The sequence below is a fragment of the Salmo trutta genome, chromosome 16 (assembly GCF_901001165.1).
Source record: "Salmo trutta chromosome 16, fSalTru1.1, whole genome shotgun sequence".
Taxonomy (NCBI): Eukaryota; Metazoa; Chordata; class Actinopteri; order Salmoniformes; family Salmonidae; genus Salmo; species Salmo trutta.
In genome coordinates, this window is record NC_042972.1 from 16,423,199 (window position 1) to 16,443,512 (window position 20,314).

Consider the following 20,314-nt stretch of genomic DNA (forward strand, 5'->3'; position numbering starts at 1 on the left):
TCTAGGTGTGGCTCTGTGTGGGTACTACTGCTAGTGTTGGTGTGGCTGTGTGGTTACTACTGTTAGTTTTGGTGTGGCTGAGGCTGTTGTTACTACTGCTAGTGGCGATGTGGCTGTGTGGTTACTACTGTTAGTTTTGGTGTGGCTGAGGCTGTGTGGTTACTACTGCTAGTGGCGATGTGGCTGTGTGGTTACCACTGCTAGTGGCGGTGAGGCTGTGGCTGTGTGGTTACTACTGCTTGTGATGATGTGACTGTGTGGTTACTACTGCTAGTGGCGGTGAGGCTGTGGCTGTGTGGTTACTACTGCTAGTGGCGGTGAGGCTGTGTGGTTATCGTTTTCGTGAACCATCCCTTCTATGACTCCCACTCTCTTTCTCTCACACACTCTCTCTCTTTCCCACCTACTGCAGCGTTGGTCCGGCGACGCTTGATTTTCCTACCGCTGGCACAGATGTGACCCACTTGTTAAAAATGCAGCAAGGAGAGAATTAGCTTGAGCTCTGTGCGAGGAGTCAGTCACTTGGCTTTTTTCTTCTCTCCCTTCCTCACCGAGCGGCAAGTGCTGTAATTGATATGCCACCGGCAATAAATCAGCTGTGCGCCGGGGCCGAGCGGGGGCCATTATCTGAACGGACAGGTTTAGCGCCGGGCTCCGTCAAAGAGCTGTATGCAACTGGCTACTTGGCTACCCGTCTATATAATAGCCATGTTATTGTTACTCATTGTGTATTTATTATAACTTTTTTTATTACGTGTTTTACTTTTCTATTATTTCTGTATTTCATTTCTCTGCATTTTTTGTATTCATTTTATTGAACCTTTATTTAACTAGGCAAGTCAGTTAAGAACTAATTCTTATTTACATTGACGGCCTACCCCGGCCAAACCCAGACGATGCTGGGCCAATTGTGTGCCGCCCTATGGGACTCCCAATCACGGCCGGATGTGATGCAGCCTGGATTCGAACCAGGTACTGCAGTGACGCCTCTTGCATTGAGATGTAGAGTCTTAGACCACTGCGTCACTCGGGAGCCCAAGTGGCGCATTCTTGGGAAAGGCCCATAAGTAAGTATTTCACTGTTTAGTCTACACCTGTTGTTTACGAGGCATGTGACGAATACATTTTATTTTATTTGCCGTAGGTGAGAGGGAGCACAGAGCGGGTTGAGGGAGAGACCTGATTTATACATTTTGTTTGATTATGTCGCCCCCTCTTCGTATTCTTCTCGGGGACTACATACACTCACACGCTGCATTTTAATGATGAACTTTTTGGTTTGGATAAAATCACATTTCCTTCCCTGAATCTTCCTCCAATGTACACACAAACCTACCATCCCCCCTCCCCTCCCCCCGCTAGCCCAAGTTCACTGCTCACTCATTAACCACTGTTAAACCAAATAAACTGAAACAAAACGTTTTAAGTGACACCCCCCTCTATTGATAGGGTCATAGGCTTTAGCCTGGCATGCATTTCAGCCTCCCATCTTATAGAATTAGCCATTGTGAGTGAGCTGACATTGTGTCCAATGCATGCTATTGCAAAATACAGTCTGCCGTGATAGCATTTCCCTTATTACTCTGGGTAGATGACCAGCAGCCAGAGACCCAGACCCCGAGTCCCATCCATTCCGACTGGACCTACACGGAAGCCTGTAGGGACAACAATCGATGGGTCATTCTGATATAAAAACCAATCAATCTTGAAAAGCCGAAAGGAAAACGTTCACAGTACTGTTTTTGCCTTTTGAATGTGATTACAGTGCGGGCCTAGATGTCACTGTAGATTCTCAACTGATGGGTTAAAAGGTGAAACGTGCTGAAGCCCCAAATGATTGACATGTTTTCCTGATCTGATATAGCATTCAGCCTGGGTTTACAGCCTTTTTCTGAAGAGGTAAAAGGAAGAGAGGGAAAATTGGAAAACGAGAGAGGAAATCTGTACTAACCTGGTTATGGTGGCAAATTCTTTACTGGGTAGGGATTGACAATTTCCTCATCTGTCAATAATTCCATAGGGATCTGGGGATTTGGGAGTAATGTGTCCATTCCCAACCTGCTCACTCCTCTCCCATCTAAAGCTGACTCTATTGTTAGGGTCATAGGCTTTAGCCTGGCATGCATTTCAGCCTCCCATCTTATAGAATTAGCCATTGTGAGTGAGCTGACATTGTGTCCAATGCATGCTATTGCAAAATACAGTCTGCCGTGATAGCATTTCCCTTATTACTCTGGGTAGATGACAACCAGCCAGAGACCCAGGCAGGTTAAATGTGTTGCTCTATTCATGCTCTGTTACGTCAAATCGGCTGGAAATTAAGAGGAATTACTTTAGAGACAACTTTCTCTCTTTCTCGTTCTCTCACATTTTTGCTCACGGAAATGACAAAAACGAAAAAGAGCTAGCCAGCCCACGCAACGCTTTAAATTGACATCTGCTCTCTGATATAAAAACCAATCAATCTTGAAAAGCTTTGGGAGTAATGTGTCCATTACTGATCGTACCGCTGAACAAGAAATTCTTTTTTTTATCGGCTAACTCGTCACTTTATTGCGCCTGCTTATGTTGAGGAGTCTCTTACACATGTGAATATTTTTTTTTAAATAATATAGATGCACAGCCATATCTGCTAACTGGCTGGGCTGGCACTGTGCATTTATTAGTTTAGGTATCCCCTTTCGACATGAAGCCGAAAGCCAGGCCTTTATTTAAATTCAGGTGGAGCAGCCTGCCAGCACCTTTCTCTTGTCGTCGCCTCCTCCAGATGCTCTCCTTTTTATTTTTCTCCATCTCTGTCTGCTTCTCCCTCTCCCCAGCACCTTCATCTTGTCCAGGCTTTCATTTGTGGAAATTTGATGACACAAATCCCCCTGACCCTTGCTGTTACTAGAGCTGCCATGGTTTGCAATTCCATACTGTCTTGTACCGACCTCCACTCACTGTAGATGGAGGAAAAGGGGTGTTAATTGCCTTGCATTTTAATGGTTAACTTTTTGGTTTGTAAAAAGGCACATTTTCCTCCTGAATCTTCCTCCAATGTGTGTACACACACACACACACACACACACACACACACACACACACACACACACACACATTGGTAAACTGACCGTAGTTTCTCCGTGCATCCTTGGGGAGTGATCGACAGATAGGCCAACCCCTCAATCACTCTCCAGAGGAAAACCAAAGATAAGGGAAGGAAGAAATAACATTTCTCATTCTCCCTCCCCTCCTTCTCCTCTGTTTTGATTTTCTCTATCTCTCATGCTTTTGTTCCTCCCTCCCTCCCTCCCTCCCTCCCTCCCTACTGTTTCTCATCTTTCCCAATTCAGTTCAGTCATAAAATACCCCTCCGCCGACACTTTCATAGTCAAGGTGAAATTGAGCCGGGCCACTGAGAGTTGCTGCGCACAATTTGGCATAATCAGCATTTACAAGAGAACTAATGTCCCGGTATCGCCGGAACTTAATTGGCCTGTCAAGCAGCGCTGAGGCGAGCCAGCTCAAAGCTCTCTGCCATCATTGTCACTGGAGGACACCCAAAAGAAAGGGAAAAAACGTCCTTGTCCATTACTTCCACTCCCCCGTCAATCAATCCCCCTGCCCGTTCCTCCTCTCTCTATATTGTGTCTTGTGGATCTTCTGTGCCATGGGAATCCAACTCTTGGGGCATTGTGGTTGCATATGAAACAGGATTCATTTAAATTAATGTATGGAAGCCGTGTGAGTGCTGGCACATGTCACATATGAGCGTCTCTTCATTTTGAAGCATTAGAGAATATGATGATGATGATGGGGGGGGGGTGGAATTAGGGCTAAGTGCTGCTAAATCCAGTCAATCCCACTCCCACACCGGGAATGGCGAAGTGGGCCTTGGAACGTCAACTCAGAACATTTGGCCTACTTCGGTTTGGATGGGAAGCAGATAATTAGCATCTGACTGCTGGGAGTGGAGGACTGGGTTGGGTTGGCTGGAGTGGAGGGTTGGGTTGGGTTGGCTGGAGTGGAGGACTGGGTTGGGTTGGCTGGAGTGGAGGGTTGGGTTGGCTGGAGTGGAGGACTGGGTTGGGTTGGATGGAGTGGAGGACTGGGTTGGGTTGGCTGGAGTGGAGGACTGGGTTTGGGTTGGCTGGAGTGGAGGACTGGGTTTGGGTTGGCTGGAGGGGATGCCTGGGTTGGGTGGGCGAACAATACTTTGTCTGGAGTGGAAAACGGGTTTTGCATTATTGGAGCCGCAACAACAATGACGACAACAACAACAACTGCAATTTATCTCTCAGAGATGTGTGTGGTATACGTGTCTCAACTCTAGATCCATCTCATTCATAAATATTTTTCTAGCTTATATTGTACTCTACGTCCTGATTGCAGCATAAAGGTGCTGAATCATCATTGTTTTTACTCTACCTCCCTCAGGGTATCAAACATGAGAGCTGCAGATCTGCCACAGAGTAAAAGCGAACCATGCCTCGATGCTATTGGCCGAACAAGGCCCTAATTGGGAGAAGAGGGGGACGCTGGGTAGCTTCCTGATACCGCATACAGCAACCCACACACTGGGAGGCCTGGGAGGGAGCAGACCTCGATGCAAATTGCGGGGTTTCAATAGAAAAAAAAAATGTTTTGTAGTCATACACCGGATAATTGTAGTAAAATGTGTTGTTTTACAGGGTTAAGTGCCTTGCCTTGGGCACATCAACAGATGTTTTACCTTGTCTGCTCCGGTATTCGAACCAGGGACCTTTCAGTGACTGGCCCAATGGTCTAACCACTAGGCTTGCTGCTATCTGTAGGGTGCCCCCTCTGGCAATTTTCTAAGCAGACCATCTCCGATCCTTCATGATACTGTTGAACTTATGAAATAGTAATGGCTGGATGTTGTGTGTCTGAAACTCATTGCAGTGTGACTCATTATTGTACCGCGCGTTTGGTAATCCTCCTGTGGCTCTCGCTAACTATCTTCCTTCATAATGTAGTCACGGATATCACTTTGCATCATTTATTAATCTGGGGTGGGTGAATGCCCTCTTAACTTTTGTCTAAATTTAGCAGTGCATCTCGTCTGCTTATAGGCTCTCCGGCTGATGCATAATCAATAGGAAATGTTCCATCGTGACTCATAATGTGTTTTTTTGCCTTGCAGGGCTCTCACCCGTGCTGCTGTGGATGATGCTCTGGATGAAAACTCAGCACACAGAGAGAAAGACACCGGATCAATAGGAGCTTTCCCCCTCTTCCCCTTGGCCCATCCAGCCTCCTTCCAGGGGAATATAAGCTAGGACATAAACAGATCCGGACTAGGTGCCGGAGTGAACCCACCCACCTCCCCATCCCTTCCCCCAGAATTGTCTCCTGCAACCCCCAGATATGTGGCCCCTATTGAGGTCACTCGTTGCCCCACGCCTGGGGAACCTGCTCCTTCTGGGGGTGCTGGTCCTCTTGACGGTCCCGTCCTTGACCAGAGGTCAACCCCAGCCCTTCAAATCCTTCTCCCCACCAGACTGGGGGCTGACACACCTGGCTATCCACAACAAGACGGGTGAGGTTTACGTTGGCACGGTCAACTGGATCTTCAAGCTCTCTAGCAACCTTACCAAGCTGCGGAGCCACATGACTGGACCCGTAGTGGATAACGAGAAGTGCTATCCCCCGCCCAGCGTCCAGTCGTGCCCCCACGACCTTGCCCAGACCACCAACGTCAACAAATTGCTTCTCATCGACTACGCCCAGAACCGGCTCATCGCCTGCGGGAGCACCTCCCAGGGAATCTGCCAGTTCCTCAGGCTGGACGACCTGTTCAAACTGGGTGAGCCGCACCACCGTAAGGAGCACTACCTGTCCAGCGTGACCGAGTCTGGCACCATGTCTGGGGTCATCATCACATCCCAGCACGGCCCCGCCAGCAATCTCTTCATCGGCACACCCATTGACGGCAAGTCCGAGTACTTCCCCACGCTCTCCAGCCGCAAGCTGATGTCCAACGAGGAGAACGCCGACATGTTCAGCTTTGTCTATCAGGACGAGTTTGTCTCCTCACAGCTCAAGATCCCTTCGGACACTCTCAGCAAATTCCCTGCATTTGACATCTACTATATCTACGGCTTCAGCAGCGAACAGTTTGTCTACTACCTGACCATGCAGCTGGACACTCAGCTCACTTCGCCTGACGCCTCTGGCGAACAGTTCTTCACATCCAAGATCGTCCGCCTCTGCGTGGACGACTCGAAGTTCTACTCGTACGTGGAGTTCCCCATCGGCTGCACCAAGGATGGGGTGGAGTATCGTCTCATCCAGGACGCCTACCTCAGCCATCCCGGCAAGCAGTTGGCTGACTCCTTAGGAATTTCCGAAGACGAGGACATCCTGTTCACTGTGTTCTCGCAGGGCCAGAAGAACCGGGCCAAGCCACCCAAGGAGTCAGCCCTGTGCCTGTTCACACTGCGTCGCATCAAGGAGAAGATCAAGGAGCGCATCCAGTCCTGCTACCGGGGAGAGGGGAAGCTCTCACTACCCTGGCTGCTCAACAAGGAACTAGCCTGCATCAACTCAGTGAGTCCTGTGGCCCTCTTAACACTACTGATCTCGATCTGATTCTCTGATTCAGTTCTGTTATGCCTGCATCACATCAACTCAGTGTGTCCTGTGGCCCTCTGAACACATTTACATTTGAGTCATTTTGCAGAAGCTCTTATCCAGGCCAACATACAGTTAGTGCATTCATCTTAAGATAGCAAGGTGGGACAACCACATATCACAGGCATAGCAAGTATATTTTTCCTCTCAAGAAGTTATCAGCAAAGTTAGTGGTAGTAGGAAAAGACAAACAATATTGATCTCTATCTTATTCTCTGATTCAATTCTGCTATGTCTCAGAAATCCGATTCTCTTTGATTCCTATTATGTATTTTCAGAGAGTATTGAACATAAGGCCTAAGCTCTGTAATGGCACACCTTGTGGTTAGACAAGGGCAAGGCATACTGTAATCTCACTGAACATCTGTCAAACTTGAAGAGACTGTAGTTTCAGCCGAATCAAATTTTATTTGTCACATGCGCCTAATACAACAGGTGTAGACCTTACCATGAAATGCTCATTTACAAGCCCTTAACCAACAATGCAGTTCAAGAAATAGTTAAGAAAATATTAACTAAATAAACTAAAGTAAAAAAATAAAAAATAACGCAATAAAATAAGATAACAATAACGAGGCTATGTACAGGGAGTACCAAGTCAATGTGCGGGGGTACAAGTTAGTCGAGGTAGTTGGTACATGTTGGTTGTTGTAAAGTGACTATGCATAGATAATAAACAGAAAGTACCAGCAGTGTAAAAACAAAGGACAATGTAAATTGTCCAGGTGGCCATTTGATGAATTGTTCAGCAGTTTTTTATAGATTCGGGGTAGAAGCTGTTAAGGAGCCTTTTAGACCTAGACTTGGCTCTCCCGTACCACTTGCTGTGCGGTAGCAGAGAGAACAGTCTATGACTTGGGTGACTGGAGTCTTAGACAATTTTGTGTGCCTTCCTCTGACACCGCCTAGTATATAGGTCCTGGATGGTAGGAAGCTTGGCCCCAGTGGTGTATTGGGCCACACGCACTACCCTCTGTAGCGCCTTACGGTCAAATGCCGAGCAGTTGCCATACCAGGCGGTGATGCAACTGGTCAGGATGCTCTCGATGGTGCAGCTGTATAACTTTTTGAGGATCTGGGGTCCCATGCCAAATCTTTTCAGTATCCTGAGGGGGGAGGGGGGGGGATGTGTTGTGCCCTCTTCACAACTTTCTTGGTATGTTTGGACCATGATAGTTTGTTGGTGATGTGGAGGCCATGGAACTTGAAGCTCTTGACACACTCCACTACTGCCACGTCAATGTTAATGGGGGCCTGTTCGGCCCTCCTTTTCCTCTATTCCACGATCATCTCCTTTGTCTTGCTCACATAGAGGGAGAGGTTGTTGCCCTGGCACCACATTGCAGGGAGTACAGGAGGGAACTAAGCACGCAACCCTGTGGGGCCCCGGTGTTGAGGATCAGCGTGGCAGATGTGTTGTTGCCTACCTTGGCTACCGACTTGAGTGCTATGGGTCGGTCATCATTTAGGCAGGTTTCCTTTGCATCCTTTGGCACAGAGACTATGGTGGTCTGCTTGAAACATGTGGGTATTACAGACTCGGTTGGGGAGAAGTTGAAAATGTCATTGTAGACACTTGCCAGTTGATCCGCGCATGGTCTGAGTACATGCCCAGGTAGTCCGTTTGGCCCCACGGCCTTGTGATTGTTGACCTGTTTATAGGTCTTGCTCACATCGGCTACGGAGCGCGTGATCACACAGTGGTCCGGAACAGCTGGTGCTCTCATGCATGCTTCAGTGTTGCTTGCCTCGAAGTGAGCATAAAAGGCATTTAGCTCATCTGGTAGGCTTGTGTCACCGGGCAGTTCGTGGCTGGGTTTTCCTTTTATAGTCCGAAATAGTTTGAAAGCCCTGCCACATCTGATAATCATCAGAGCCGGTGTAGTCGGATTCAATCTTAGTCCTGTATTGAAGCTTTGCCTCTTTGATGGTTTGTCTGAAGGCATAGCGGGATTTCTTATAAGCGTCAGGATTAGTGTCCTGCTCCTTGAAAAAGTGGCAGCTCTAGCCTTTTGGTGCGGCTGTTGCCTGTAATCCATGGCTTCTGGTTGGGATATGCACGTAAGGTCACTGTGGGGATGACATTATCAATGCACTTATTGATGAAGCCGGTGACTGAGGTGATGTACTACACAATGCCATTGGATGAGTCACGGAACATATTCCACTCTGTGCTAGCAAAAAGTCCTGTAGCGTAGCATCCGCGACATCTGACCACTTCCATATTGAGAGAGTAACTGGTACTTCCTACTTTAGTTTTTGCTTGTAAGCAGGAATCAGGAGGATAGAGTTATGGTCAGATTTGCCAACTGGAGGGCGAGGGAGATCTTTGTATGCGTCTCTGTGCGTGGCGTAAAGGTGGTCAAGTTTTTCCCCTCTGGTTGCACATGTGACATGCTGGTAAAAATGAGGTAAAACAGATTTAAGTTTGCCAGCTTTAAAGTCCCCGGCCACTAGGAGCGCCACTTCTGAGTGAGCGTTTTCTTATTTGCTTATGGCCTTATAAAACTTGTTGAGTGCGGTCTTTGTGCCAAATGGGTTTGTGGCGGTAAATAGACGGCTAGGAATAATATAGTTGAGAACTCTCTTGTTAGATAATGTGGTCTACTTCTTATCATGAGGTACTCCTACATTAGGCATGCAATATCTCGAGACTTCTTTAATATTAGACATCATGCACCAGCTATTATTGACAAATAGACACACAACCTTGCCTCTCGTCTTACCAGACGTAGCTGCTCTGTCCTGCCGATACACAGAAAACCCAGCCAGCTCAATGCTATACGTGTCGTTGTTCAGCCACGACTCGGTGAAACATAAGACATCACAATTTTTAATGTCCAGTTGGTAGGATAGTCTCGACCTTAGATCATCGAGTTTGTTTTCCAGTGATTGCACATTGGCCAATAGAACCGTTGGTAATGGCGATTTACTCACTCGCCTACGAATCCTAACAAGGCACCCCGACCTTCTCCCTCTGTATCTCTGCCTTTTCTTCATGCAAATGACGGGGATTTGTGCCTCGTCACTGGAGAGCAGTATGTCCTTCGCGTCGGACTGATTAAAGAAAAAATCTTTGTCCAGTTCGGGGTTAGTAATTGCTGTTCTGATGTTCAGAAGCTAAGAGACGGTATCAACAACGTTTATGTACAAAATAAGTTACTAACAACGGGAAAAAAATACTTTACAAAATAGCACAGTTGGTTAGGAGCCCGTAAAACAGCAGCCATCCCCCCCGGGGCCATTCTGGGACAGCCAGACTTCAATTATCATGATTTTGCCTCAGATAGATGTTGGCGATGGATACATGCATAGCCTATGCAATGCATGCACATATAAACACATAGCTAGTAGTGATGAGGGAGAGAATCTATAGTTGCATATCACAATTTTATTTTGAACAATTTTATATAGATTCTGACTCGATAAAAAAAATATAAATAGCTTGTTCTCTATCTTTTTAAGTGGTGCGCCAACATGTTTTCAGCACTTTTTTCCCCCATGACTGATCAACAACAAAAAAATCTCATGATCTCTCTTGTCCCTCTGCAGCAGACATGTAGTGAGAAATATGTTTGGAACATCATCCTATTATCGAATTGCAATATATATAGAATCGTGAGAATCGCAATACATATTGTATCGTCATCTAAGTATGGTGTTAATATCGTATTTTGAGGTCCCTGGAAATTCAATACATATCGTATCGGCATCTAAATATGGTGATATCGTATTATGAGGTCCCTGGCAATTCAATACATATCGTATCGGCATCTAAATATGGTGATATCGTATTATGAGGTCCCTGGAAATTCAATACATATCGTATCGGCATCTAAATATGGTGTTAATATCGTATCGCGAGGTCCCTGGCCATTCCCAGCCCCAGTATCCTCTAGAACTTTTGGCAACATATGTGTCCTGTTGAAATATACTACAGTTATACTGTAATACTACAACATTGGAATGCTATACAATTAATAGCTAGTCTGCTGACCTCCGACATTGTGCTTTGCCTTGGGCCTTCCTCAACACTTCTCTGCCGTGATGCTGGCATTTAGGTTCAGTCCCCTTCGACTACTTCTCCCTGGGGCCATCTTTAGAACAGTGGTAATGAGCGAGAGGAGGTAGGACGCGTCTTGACTGAACCCAGTTCCCATACTCACCCTGCTTTCTTCCTGGAAACTCTGAGTGATTTGATTTAGTCCAACAGGGACATCATTAGCCCTGTCTCCGGAATTTGTGAAATGTCACTCAAACTGGCTGAGGCACGCACACACGGACTCAGACACTAATTCATTGAGAGAGGGTTGATCGGATGCTGTCTGCAGTGCTAGGCCCCACAGGGAAGACAGAGGCTTGGTTGGGTTTCCCCCCACTGATCCACCGTGCGTGGCATTACAGAGCACACACACCACACCAGGCTGAGATGAATGCAATACACAGTCTATCTCGCTCGCTCACTCACTCATTCTCGGTGGGTACAGCTGTACACCCTGTATTGTCATTATAGTGTTGAAATGAGTACAGCTGTACACCTTATATGGTCATAATGGTGTTGAAATGAGTACAGCTGTACACCCTATACAGTGGTTCCTCCTTTAAAAGTTGCAAGCTTGCACCGCAGGACTTAGAGGTACCCGGCGTCATGGCGTCATTGCTCCAGACCACCACGAGGGGGCGTTAGAGCACTCATTATGCATTTGGATCCCAAGGTTTTTATGACCAATCATATCGAGTGGTTCCAATGATGAATTTTGATGCGAGCCACTGGTCCCTGGGTGAAGATGGCTGACAAAATGTACAATTGAGAGAAATATGTTTATGTTGAGACAAACATTTGTGCATATTTTTTTGTCATAAAGTTAAATTACGAAAATCGCTATTTAGCAAGTTATCTGACTAGCTAACATTAGCCAGCTAGCTAGTGTTGGGAGAATGAATTTGTAATTTGTGTTGTTTAATCTTTTAGGGACTCCTGAGAAAACCAGGCTGTCGTCTTGTGAAACAGTGGATGTAAAGAATCTAGCTAGCTAAAGCATTTACTGCAAATTGAATGTACAATTGTGTAAGCTTGCCTTGCAGTGCAACTGAAGTAACATAGCTAACTATTTACTTGCTTATTGTGTAGTGGAGGATAAAATATCTGTATGCCTATGGATGTGTAGCTAACTACAGTATGTAGCCAATCTGTGTATGGACCCTAAAACGTTTGTGTATGGACCCTAAAAGTCTGAATGGCATTAATGAAGCCTATGTGTAACCGGTGTGAAATGGCTAGCTAGTTAGCGGGGTGCGCGCTAATAGCGTTTCAATCGGTGATGTCACTCGCTCTGAGACCTTGAAGTAGTTGTTCCCCTTATGCTGCAGAAGCCGCGGCTTTTGTGGAGCGATAGGTAACGATGCTTCGAGGGTGGCTGTTGTCGATGTGTGCAGAGGGTCCCTGGTTCGAGCCCAGGTAGGGGCAAGGAGAGGGATGGAAGCTATACTGTTACATATTGATAGAGTAGAATGTAATAACTTTATTGTGCCAAGGATGCAAGTCCTGTATACATGTACTGTAGTTATTACCACGCATGAGATTCCCACATTGTAGCCTGGACGTTGAATATATTCACTGATCATGTACTCTTCCTTGGCAAATAAAGGTGCGGTTCAGGTATGAATCTCAGACATTATTTTTCAGTCATATCAAACTCCATTATTTGAATGATGCTGTGTCTGCATGTATGTATTACAATTATACATTTCAGTGTTTACCACTCCTGCTCCTGGGACATCAATGATTACACATTGTAACTATGCAATAGACTAGAAACATGATTGATTTGTAATTCATATATACAGAAAAAAACTATGCATATCGAACTCCCTTCATCTGCATTAATCTGAGGACACAATAGTATTTCAATAAGATACTTAATTTCAACCAGTGGAGAATGTGAAACGCTTTATTGAAAGAAGTTCATTATCCAGGTGTTATAAATGCATTAGAATTTTGATAATTGTAATATTATAAATACAAGTTCAATCTGTACTTCAATGCACATATGGTGTGCATTATAAAACGAGGAAGAAAGACAAGGTGGGGAGAGAGGTGTAGAAGACAGAAAGGGAAAGAGATAAGAACAGCGGCAGACAGCATATGATTCATGAATTACAGTGCTACCCTAATATTCTCTGTTCATCACAATTGCGGTGTCTCCTAACCAGCCTTGGGCCCCTAGTTGACCAAAAGGTTATCTTAAGAGCGGGTAAGGTGGCGATGACGGGACTGAATTCTTCTTTCACGTCAAAACATACCTGCAGACGAGTGACAGATGGATAGAGAGAGAGCCTGATTAAGCCTTGTTTTTTTTTCTAACACGGTCAGTCACTCTGGGACTACTACATCTATGTCTGTATTTCCATGTAAAGCATCTCTTTAATAATACTTCCTGTTGACCCGACCAAGTGACATCTCAGCTATGACCATGCTGTGCCCTCTGTGTCAGCCAGTTCAGATGCGGGAGGGGTTCACCAAAACAGCTGATATAACCTAGAGGATTTAGGGAGAAGGGGGAGAGGGATGAAGTGAAGAAGAGACTGTTATTTTGTGTGTGTGTGTGTGTGTGTGGTCTCACCTGGTGTCTACATTAAGTGGCTACAGCATACTTTCTGCTGAAAAACAGACATGAGGACAAACAGAAGATAATTCCAATAGAAGATATTGTATGTGACACAGACACCTATCGGAGTGTACCTGAAACATTTAAATATAGAGGGCTATGTGTCTCACCACTTGGTTATTGTAAGGCTAACCCCCAGGGAAATCATGACTTGGCAGCAACAGATAGCAACAGATAGTCCAGTGAAAATGGGTGTGTTTATGTGGTGTAAACCTGAAAATTAGCAGCTGACATTTAAGGGGTTTTTAATGCATGTGAGACAGGTTCCATGTACAACAAGACAGTCAGAGATGGAGAAAAAGAACACAGAACAGTTTAATTACCTCTGGTTATGGACACTTTTGCCAGCAATAAAGCTTCCACGTACTGTTCCTCGGACAGTGAACATCTGGCAATGTCAACATTTTTGACCCCTTAATCAGCTCGCTCTCTGAAAGTAAATAAAACAGCTTATTTTTTATAGATATGAAAACAACTGAGATTTGACCGTTCAATCTAAGGCAGCAGATGTCCTTTTTAGGATACGTCAATACAGCCCAGTGCTGCTTACCTGAGATGCCATCTTTGTAGGTGTCCGCTTTGACTTCCTTTGTGTCGGAAAAAAGTTGCTTTCAGAACAATTATTTTTGATTGAAAATAAAAAACATTTTGCTCTCGACAAAAAGACACATGCACCTCCATAGCATAAAACAATTTGCCTGTGAATAACCACACCTTCACACAAACGTGCTACTGTATGCAGAATTCTTGGCGCACAACCGAAGATGCTGCCATATCCTGCCAGTACACCCACAAGCAAGCTACTCAGGAGCAGAATGATGACGTGTGGAAGAGGGAAAGGAATGAGATGGGAACAACAATTTACTATGGGAATAAATATCACTGATTTGCAGAAATATTGGAACAAAGTTGTCTAATGAAGGCAAACAATTTAGAATCCTCCAATTCTGTAGCCTACTCCCGACAATCACGATGTACAGCGCCATATTTTCCATTCCGTCCTAACGGAAACCCTTAGGGTTTCGTTTTTCTCTTAATGGAAACACCATAATATTAATCTAATTAATTAAGCCACATTTCTCAAAATCAATCCCATATACTATGTTATTACAAAAGGTTTTAAATTCTATGGTAATGCCAATACGGAAAACAATCAAATGCTTCTCAAAGATGCCCTCTGGTGGTCAAACTAGCAATAACTTGCAGTAACAGAAGAAATGGCTGAGAATTACATTTTACATCTGTCATTTAGCAGACGCTCTTATCCAGAGCGACTTACAGTAGTGAATGCATACATTTCATTTCATGCAATATTTATTATTATTATATTATATATATTTTTTTGTACTGGCCCCCCGTGGGAATCGAACCCACAACCCTGGCGTTGCAAACACCATGCTCTACCAACTGAGCCACAGGGAAGGCTTGTTAAATTAAATTACATGCCACAGAATGCTGCAGCAGCACGCAGTATGACGCAACTTTTAAAGGAGGAACCACTGTAATGTCTTAATGGTGTTGAAATGAGTACAGCTGTACACCTTAAATGGTCATAATGGTGTTGAAATGAGTACAGCTGTACACCTTAAATGGTCATAATGGTGTTGAAATGAGTACAGCTGTACACCTTAAATGGTCATAATTGTGTTGAAATGAGTACAGCTGTACACCTTAAATGGTCGTAATGGTGTTGAAATGAGTACAGCTGTACACCTTATATGGTCATAATGGTGTTGAAATGAGTACAGCTGTACACCCTATATGGTCGTAATGGTGTTGAAATGAGTACAGCTGTACACCCTATATGGTCGTAATGGTGTTGAAATGAGTACAGCTGTACACCCTATATGGTCATAATGGTGTTGAAATGAGTACATCTGTACACCTTATATTGCCATACTGGTGTTGAAATGAGTACAGGGGCGGAAATCCCGGGGGGGACACGACCCCCCCATCCTGGGAAAAATATGATTTGTCCCCCCCAATATATCACTGAAACATAACTATGTAATTTAAATAATATGAATAATACGCAATGAAAGCAATTGTGCTAATTATAGACACTTAATTGCGCGTTTTTAAGTTTCAAAAGATTGCGACCCCCACCCTTTGCCTCACAATGGTTTGATCCACTGCCAGTTCCTTAGTTGGCAAGGTAACAGAGGGGTGGTATCCATTGTCTGAAAGGCACTCAATGAACGTAACTGACGTGAGGTTAATCCAGTCAATTGCGCACACACACTAACTGAATATGCAGAGATAGCGGGCAAATGTTAACTATTAAGCTAGCTAGTAATTATTCCATTTATGTGGCCTCGTCAAAGATGGAATCTTTGCTATCGTCAATTTATTCCAAGATCAGCATGCAGATGATGTAAGTTAGTGCTTCAAAGTCCCTGTGATAAGGTTAGCGATAAACTGAAGTCCAAACTGAACAGAACTACACTCTCTTCTACCATTGTCTTAAATATATTTAATGGTCTCGTTGCAAAAGCTAAATTGTCGCAAGGGAACTTTTATTTATATATTTATTTTATTTCACCTTTATTTAACCCGGGTAGCAAAGATTATAGCAAACACCACTGAAACGGAATTGGTGCTCGCTAGCTTTGCAAATTCAGCTATTGTTGGAAGCCAGCCAATATGAAACAAACTATTAAAATTACAAAAGGTTGCAGCATATGTTGTGTAAATGGTGAACTCATACAGCTGTCAACTCTTGTCATTTTAATCCGTTTCACATTTGCTAGCTACCTTTTAGATCGAAGCCCAAATAAAATGATAAAAGATAAGATGATAGAAGCCCATCTCCTACTGTAAATAACCTACACACTGTGTGTGTGTGTGTGTGTGTGTAGCCAGCCAGCCAGGTAGAAAAATGGCAGAAAAATAAAAGACGGACATCAGAGTATTTTTCAGTACACCAAAACGCAAAGTAAGAACCCTAGTAGCCTAATATCTCAAAGACTAGTTGATAAAATGTTCATAAGAAAGAAATTAAATTCTAATGGAAATGTTTCACAATGATGTCATTAGGCAGAGCAGGCATCAGATGGCACACAGACAGCAGAGTTGGGGACAGATATGCAGGGACAGACTGGCAGAGACAGGGATTCTCAGGTAAGTTTGTTGAGTCTTTGTTTGGCAACATTATGAAAGGTTCTCAATTTTTTTGACTTGTAAAATAGGAACATAATTGGAAAATGCCATGGATACCCCCACTCTCAACTTAAACTGGTGACTGAACTAAGATTTGTTAAAGGCAATGGTATTACTGTTGTGATTAGTTGTGTAGTTTTGGGTACCGGTAGTTAGGAGTACGGCAAACACCTTATTTCTTTGGTTCCTCAATATACATTTACCATATTACAATGTAGGCTATGTGTTACAGCAATACTTTTGGTGTCCCCCTCAGGAATTGCTCTTGAGAAAATTTCATGTAATTGTCCCCTCCAAAGTTAATATCAGATTTTCGCCCCTGAATGAGTACAGCTATAAACACTATGCACCCTAAAGAAGGAAAGAAGGTTGTGAATAGCCTAGTTGAGTCAGCCAGTATGTCCTCTCTCAACCTAGAAAGAAGAGGGAGAGAGAAAAAGAGAGAGGGAGAGAGAAAAAGATAGAAGGAGTTGTGAATGGCCCAGTTGAGGCACTCAGATTGTCCCCTCACTCCTCCTCAGCTGTAGTTGATTTCCTGTTCCTCCTTTCTTTTCAACTCTTCTTCTCTCTGTTTCCCCTATTAGCGTTATTTTGACAATTTTGGAAATGGGCTATGGCGTTCTGTGTACAAATATCCTGTCCTCATTAACTCAGGAGGATAACTATTATCCAAAGCCACTTTCTGTGATTTTTTCTCCCAAATAACACCCCACAATCTGCATAGTCAGCCAATCAGTCACACAGCTCATTCTGAATTCCAGCTTTTGAAACCCACTCGTTGCCAAAGCTCTCCTGCCCTGGTGGGAACTGTGATGTAATGGCTTCTTAGTTAAGCTGATTGGCTTACCCTTGACCCCATGGTGACCCTAGGTCAGGCTTAGGTCAATGAGGACTCATTGAATAAAAGTTATCTTCTAAGCACAGGTCTTGAATCAGCATTCCACTCCCCCACTTTTAACCTCAACCATCAAAAACTGACCTTAGATCTGGAGGTGATTTCAGCCCATTGCTCCGTGAGGGGAAGACGAGGTCAGCAGTTGACCCTGGTGAAGAGCGGCTGGCAGGCGAGGCAGACGGAGGCAGGCCATTGGCAGGCTGGCGGGCACAGCCTATCATGATGGATGGTCAACTGTACTGTCAGCTCCCTTTGTTGTCCCTGCAAATGGACTGTGTGTGCCCACGTGTTGTTGTAAATTTTTATTATGTAATTATTTTATCCTGTATCTTACTCACACACAGCTAGCGGAGGTGACCCCAGGCAGTGTCCTCAGGCCCTCATCTGTCTGAGCTTTATTAGTGATCCCATGACCTTCCACCACTCTGAGAGGGGATCGATAAAAAACATTTCCCCACTGCGGGCGAGGGAGGGCGAGGTAAAGGGGGGAGGGCGAGGGAGAGAGACGAGGGAGAGAGACGAGGGAGAGAGACGAGGGAGAGAGACGAGGGAGAGAGACGAGGGAGAGAGACGAGGAGAGGGCGGGAGGGCGAGGGAGAGAAAGACGAGGAGAGGGCGGGAGGGCAAGGGAGAGAGACGGGGAGGGGGAGAGAGACGGGGAGAGGGCGAGGGAGAGAGACGAGGGAGAGAGACGAGGAGAGGGCGGGAGGGCGAGGGGGAGAGAGACGGGGAGAGGGCGGGAGGGCAAGGGAGAGAGACGGGGAGGGGGAGAGAGACGGGGAGAGAGACGGGGAGAGGGCGAGGGAGAGAGACGGGGAGGGGGAGAGAGACGGGGAGAGAGACGGGGAGAGGGCGAGGGAGAGAGACAGGGAGAGAGACGGGGAGAGGGAGAGAGACGGGGGAGGGCGAGGGAGAGAGACGGGGGAGGGCGAGGGAGAGAGACGGGGGAGGGCGAGGGAGAGAGACGGGGAGAGGGCGGGAGGGCAAGGGAGAGAGACGGGGAGGGGGAGAGAGACGGGGAGAGAGACGGGGAGAGGGCGGGAGGGCAAGGGAGAGAGACGGGGAGGGGGAGAGAGACGGGGAGAGAGACGGGGAGAGGGCGAGGGAGAGAGACAGGGAGAGAGACGGGGAGAGGGAGAGAGACGGGGGAGGGCGAGGGAGAGAGACGGGGGAGGGCGAGGGAGAGAGACGGGGAGAGAGACGGGGAGAGGGAGAGAGACGGGGGGAGGGCGAGGGAGAGAGACGGGGGAGGGCGGGAGGGCAAGGGAGAGAGACGGGGAGGGGGAGAGAGACGGGGAGAGAGACGGGGAGAGGGCGAGGGAGAGAGACAGGGAGAGAGACGGGGAGAGGGAGAGAGACGGGGGAGGGCGAGGGAGAGAGACGGGGAGAGGGAGAGAGACGGGGGGAGGGCGAGGGAGAGAGACGGGGGGAGGGCGAGGGAGAGCGATAAATAGACTGGGAAAACAAGTGGATGGAGGATAATGAGAGATGGAGGGAGAGAGCGAGATGGGAAGAAAGATGGAGGGAAGAAATAGTGAGCTAGAGAGCAATAGCCATAGAAAGAGAGCAGGAACTATCCTTTGCTGCCTATATCTGCTGAGACAAGGGGGAGAGAAGTGGTTGCAGCAGATGAAGAGAGAGGAAAGTAATGGTTAGATAACTACAGAATGCCTGTACTGGCCATGTCTCCCAGCAGCTACACAGCAGCAGCAGGAGAGGAGATGATTGAACGCATGCTCCAGCACAAATAATATTGGTGTCCGTCACCCTGGCGCTGTGCTGTCACCTTCACTGCAGCGCCTTTCCATCATCCACAAGTTGACAGGGAGGCCCTTTCTACTGCTGCCCCTGACCCGCATCCCAGAGGAAGCTCCACGTCAGGTGACATCTTGACATATATGCCTTTCAGTAAGTGAATAGGAGGACAATAACAATGGTGGAGAATACCCATTAGTATTGGCACGGTAGTGATTTTGTGTGTGTGCATGTGCACGCGCTCATGGAGTCTGTAATAGACTTACACAATACAAGACTACAACTCAATCCGTTCATCCATTTCTCTCTTTCTCTCGGTCCTCATTTTTGTCATTCATTCGAAAGTGTGTTTGCATGGTTCTTCATGACAAATTTCAGCATGTGTTTGTCGCCATGTTCTTTTGACTGTGTGTGTATATTATAACATCACTATTAAACTGAGATCTCCTCAAAGTGAGAGCAGATGTATATCTCCTCTCCCCATGCAGGGAGTCTCTGGAGTGTGATAGTGCTGCAGATTAGCCTCCATTCCTGAGAGCCCATACAAAAGACAGAATGCATCCCAAATGGCACCCTGCTCCCTGTGTAGCCCTGGCTAAAGTAGTGGACCATTATAGTGAATAGGATGCCATTTGAGATGCCGTTTTAGAAGCCTCCGCTAAACAGAGGCTACTGAAGACTTTACGCTAATACAATCCGCTAACACTCACTCAATCTCTTTTAAACACAGCTCAGGTCTAACTCGTGTTCTGCTGATTCTGATCATGTAGCATGGCATTATTCAATTCAATATAACTTTATTTATTCCACACTGGGGCAATTGTGGGGGAAATACAATTTTATTGAACTGTGTTGAGTTGGATAACGGTTCAATATCAGATTCAGAATTGACTGTGTTGCAAACAGACCTGTTTCAAATGCTATTCAAAATCATTTTAAATACTTGATTTAGCTTGCTTGGTGCAATGGAACCTATGGAACAGTCCTAAAAGTGCGATCGGTGTCAGAGGAAGGCACTAAAAATGGTCAAAGACTCCAGCCACCGAAGTTATAGACTGTTCTCTCTGAGGTGCCGCTGCACCAAGTCTGGAACCAACAGGACCCTGAACAGCTTCTACCCCCAAGCCATCAGACTGCTAAATAGTTAACCAAATCTGCACTGACCCTTTTTGTACTTTTTTGTCTCATCACGTACGCTGCT

The 20,314-nt window shown here is 45.8% G+C and overlaps 1 protein-coding gene across 5 annotated transcripts in view; it reads left to right on the forward strand.

The window, feature by feature from the left end:
• The window catches only part of LOC115150182 (plexin-A1), a 364,140-nt gene that overhangs the window by 49,350 nt on the left and 294,476 nt on the right, over positions 1 to 20,314 (forward strand). For all 5 annotated transcript variants that reach the window (XM_029693188.1, XM_029693186.1, XM_029693187.1 and 2 more), the window contains exon 2: positions 5,147 to 6,552. In XM_029693188.1, the coding sequence (XP_029549048.1) occupies positions 5,371 to 6,552 (1,182 nt within the window). In that variant the 5' untranslated portion in view covers positions 5,147 to 5,370. The remainder of the gene's footprint in view (positions 1 to 5,146; positions 6,553 to 20,314) is intronic.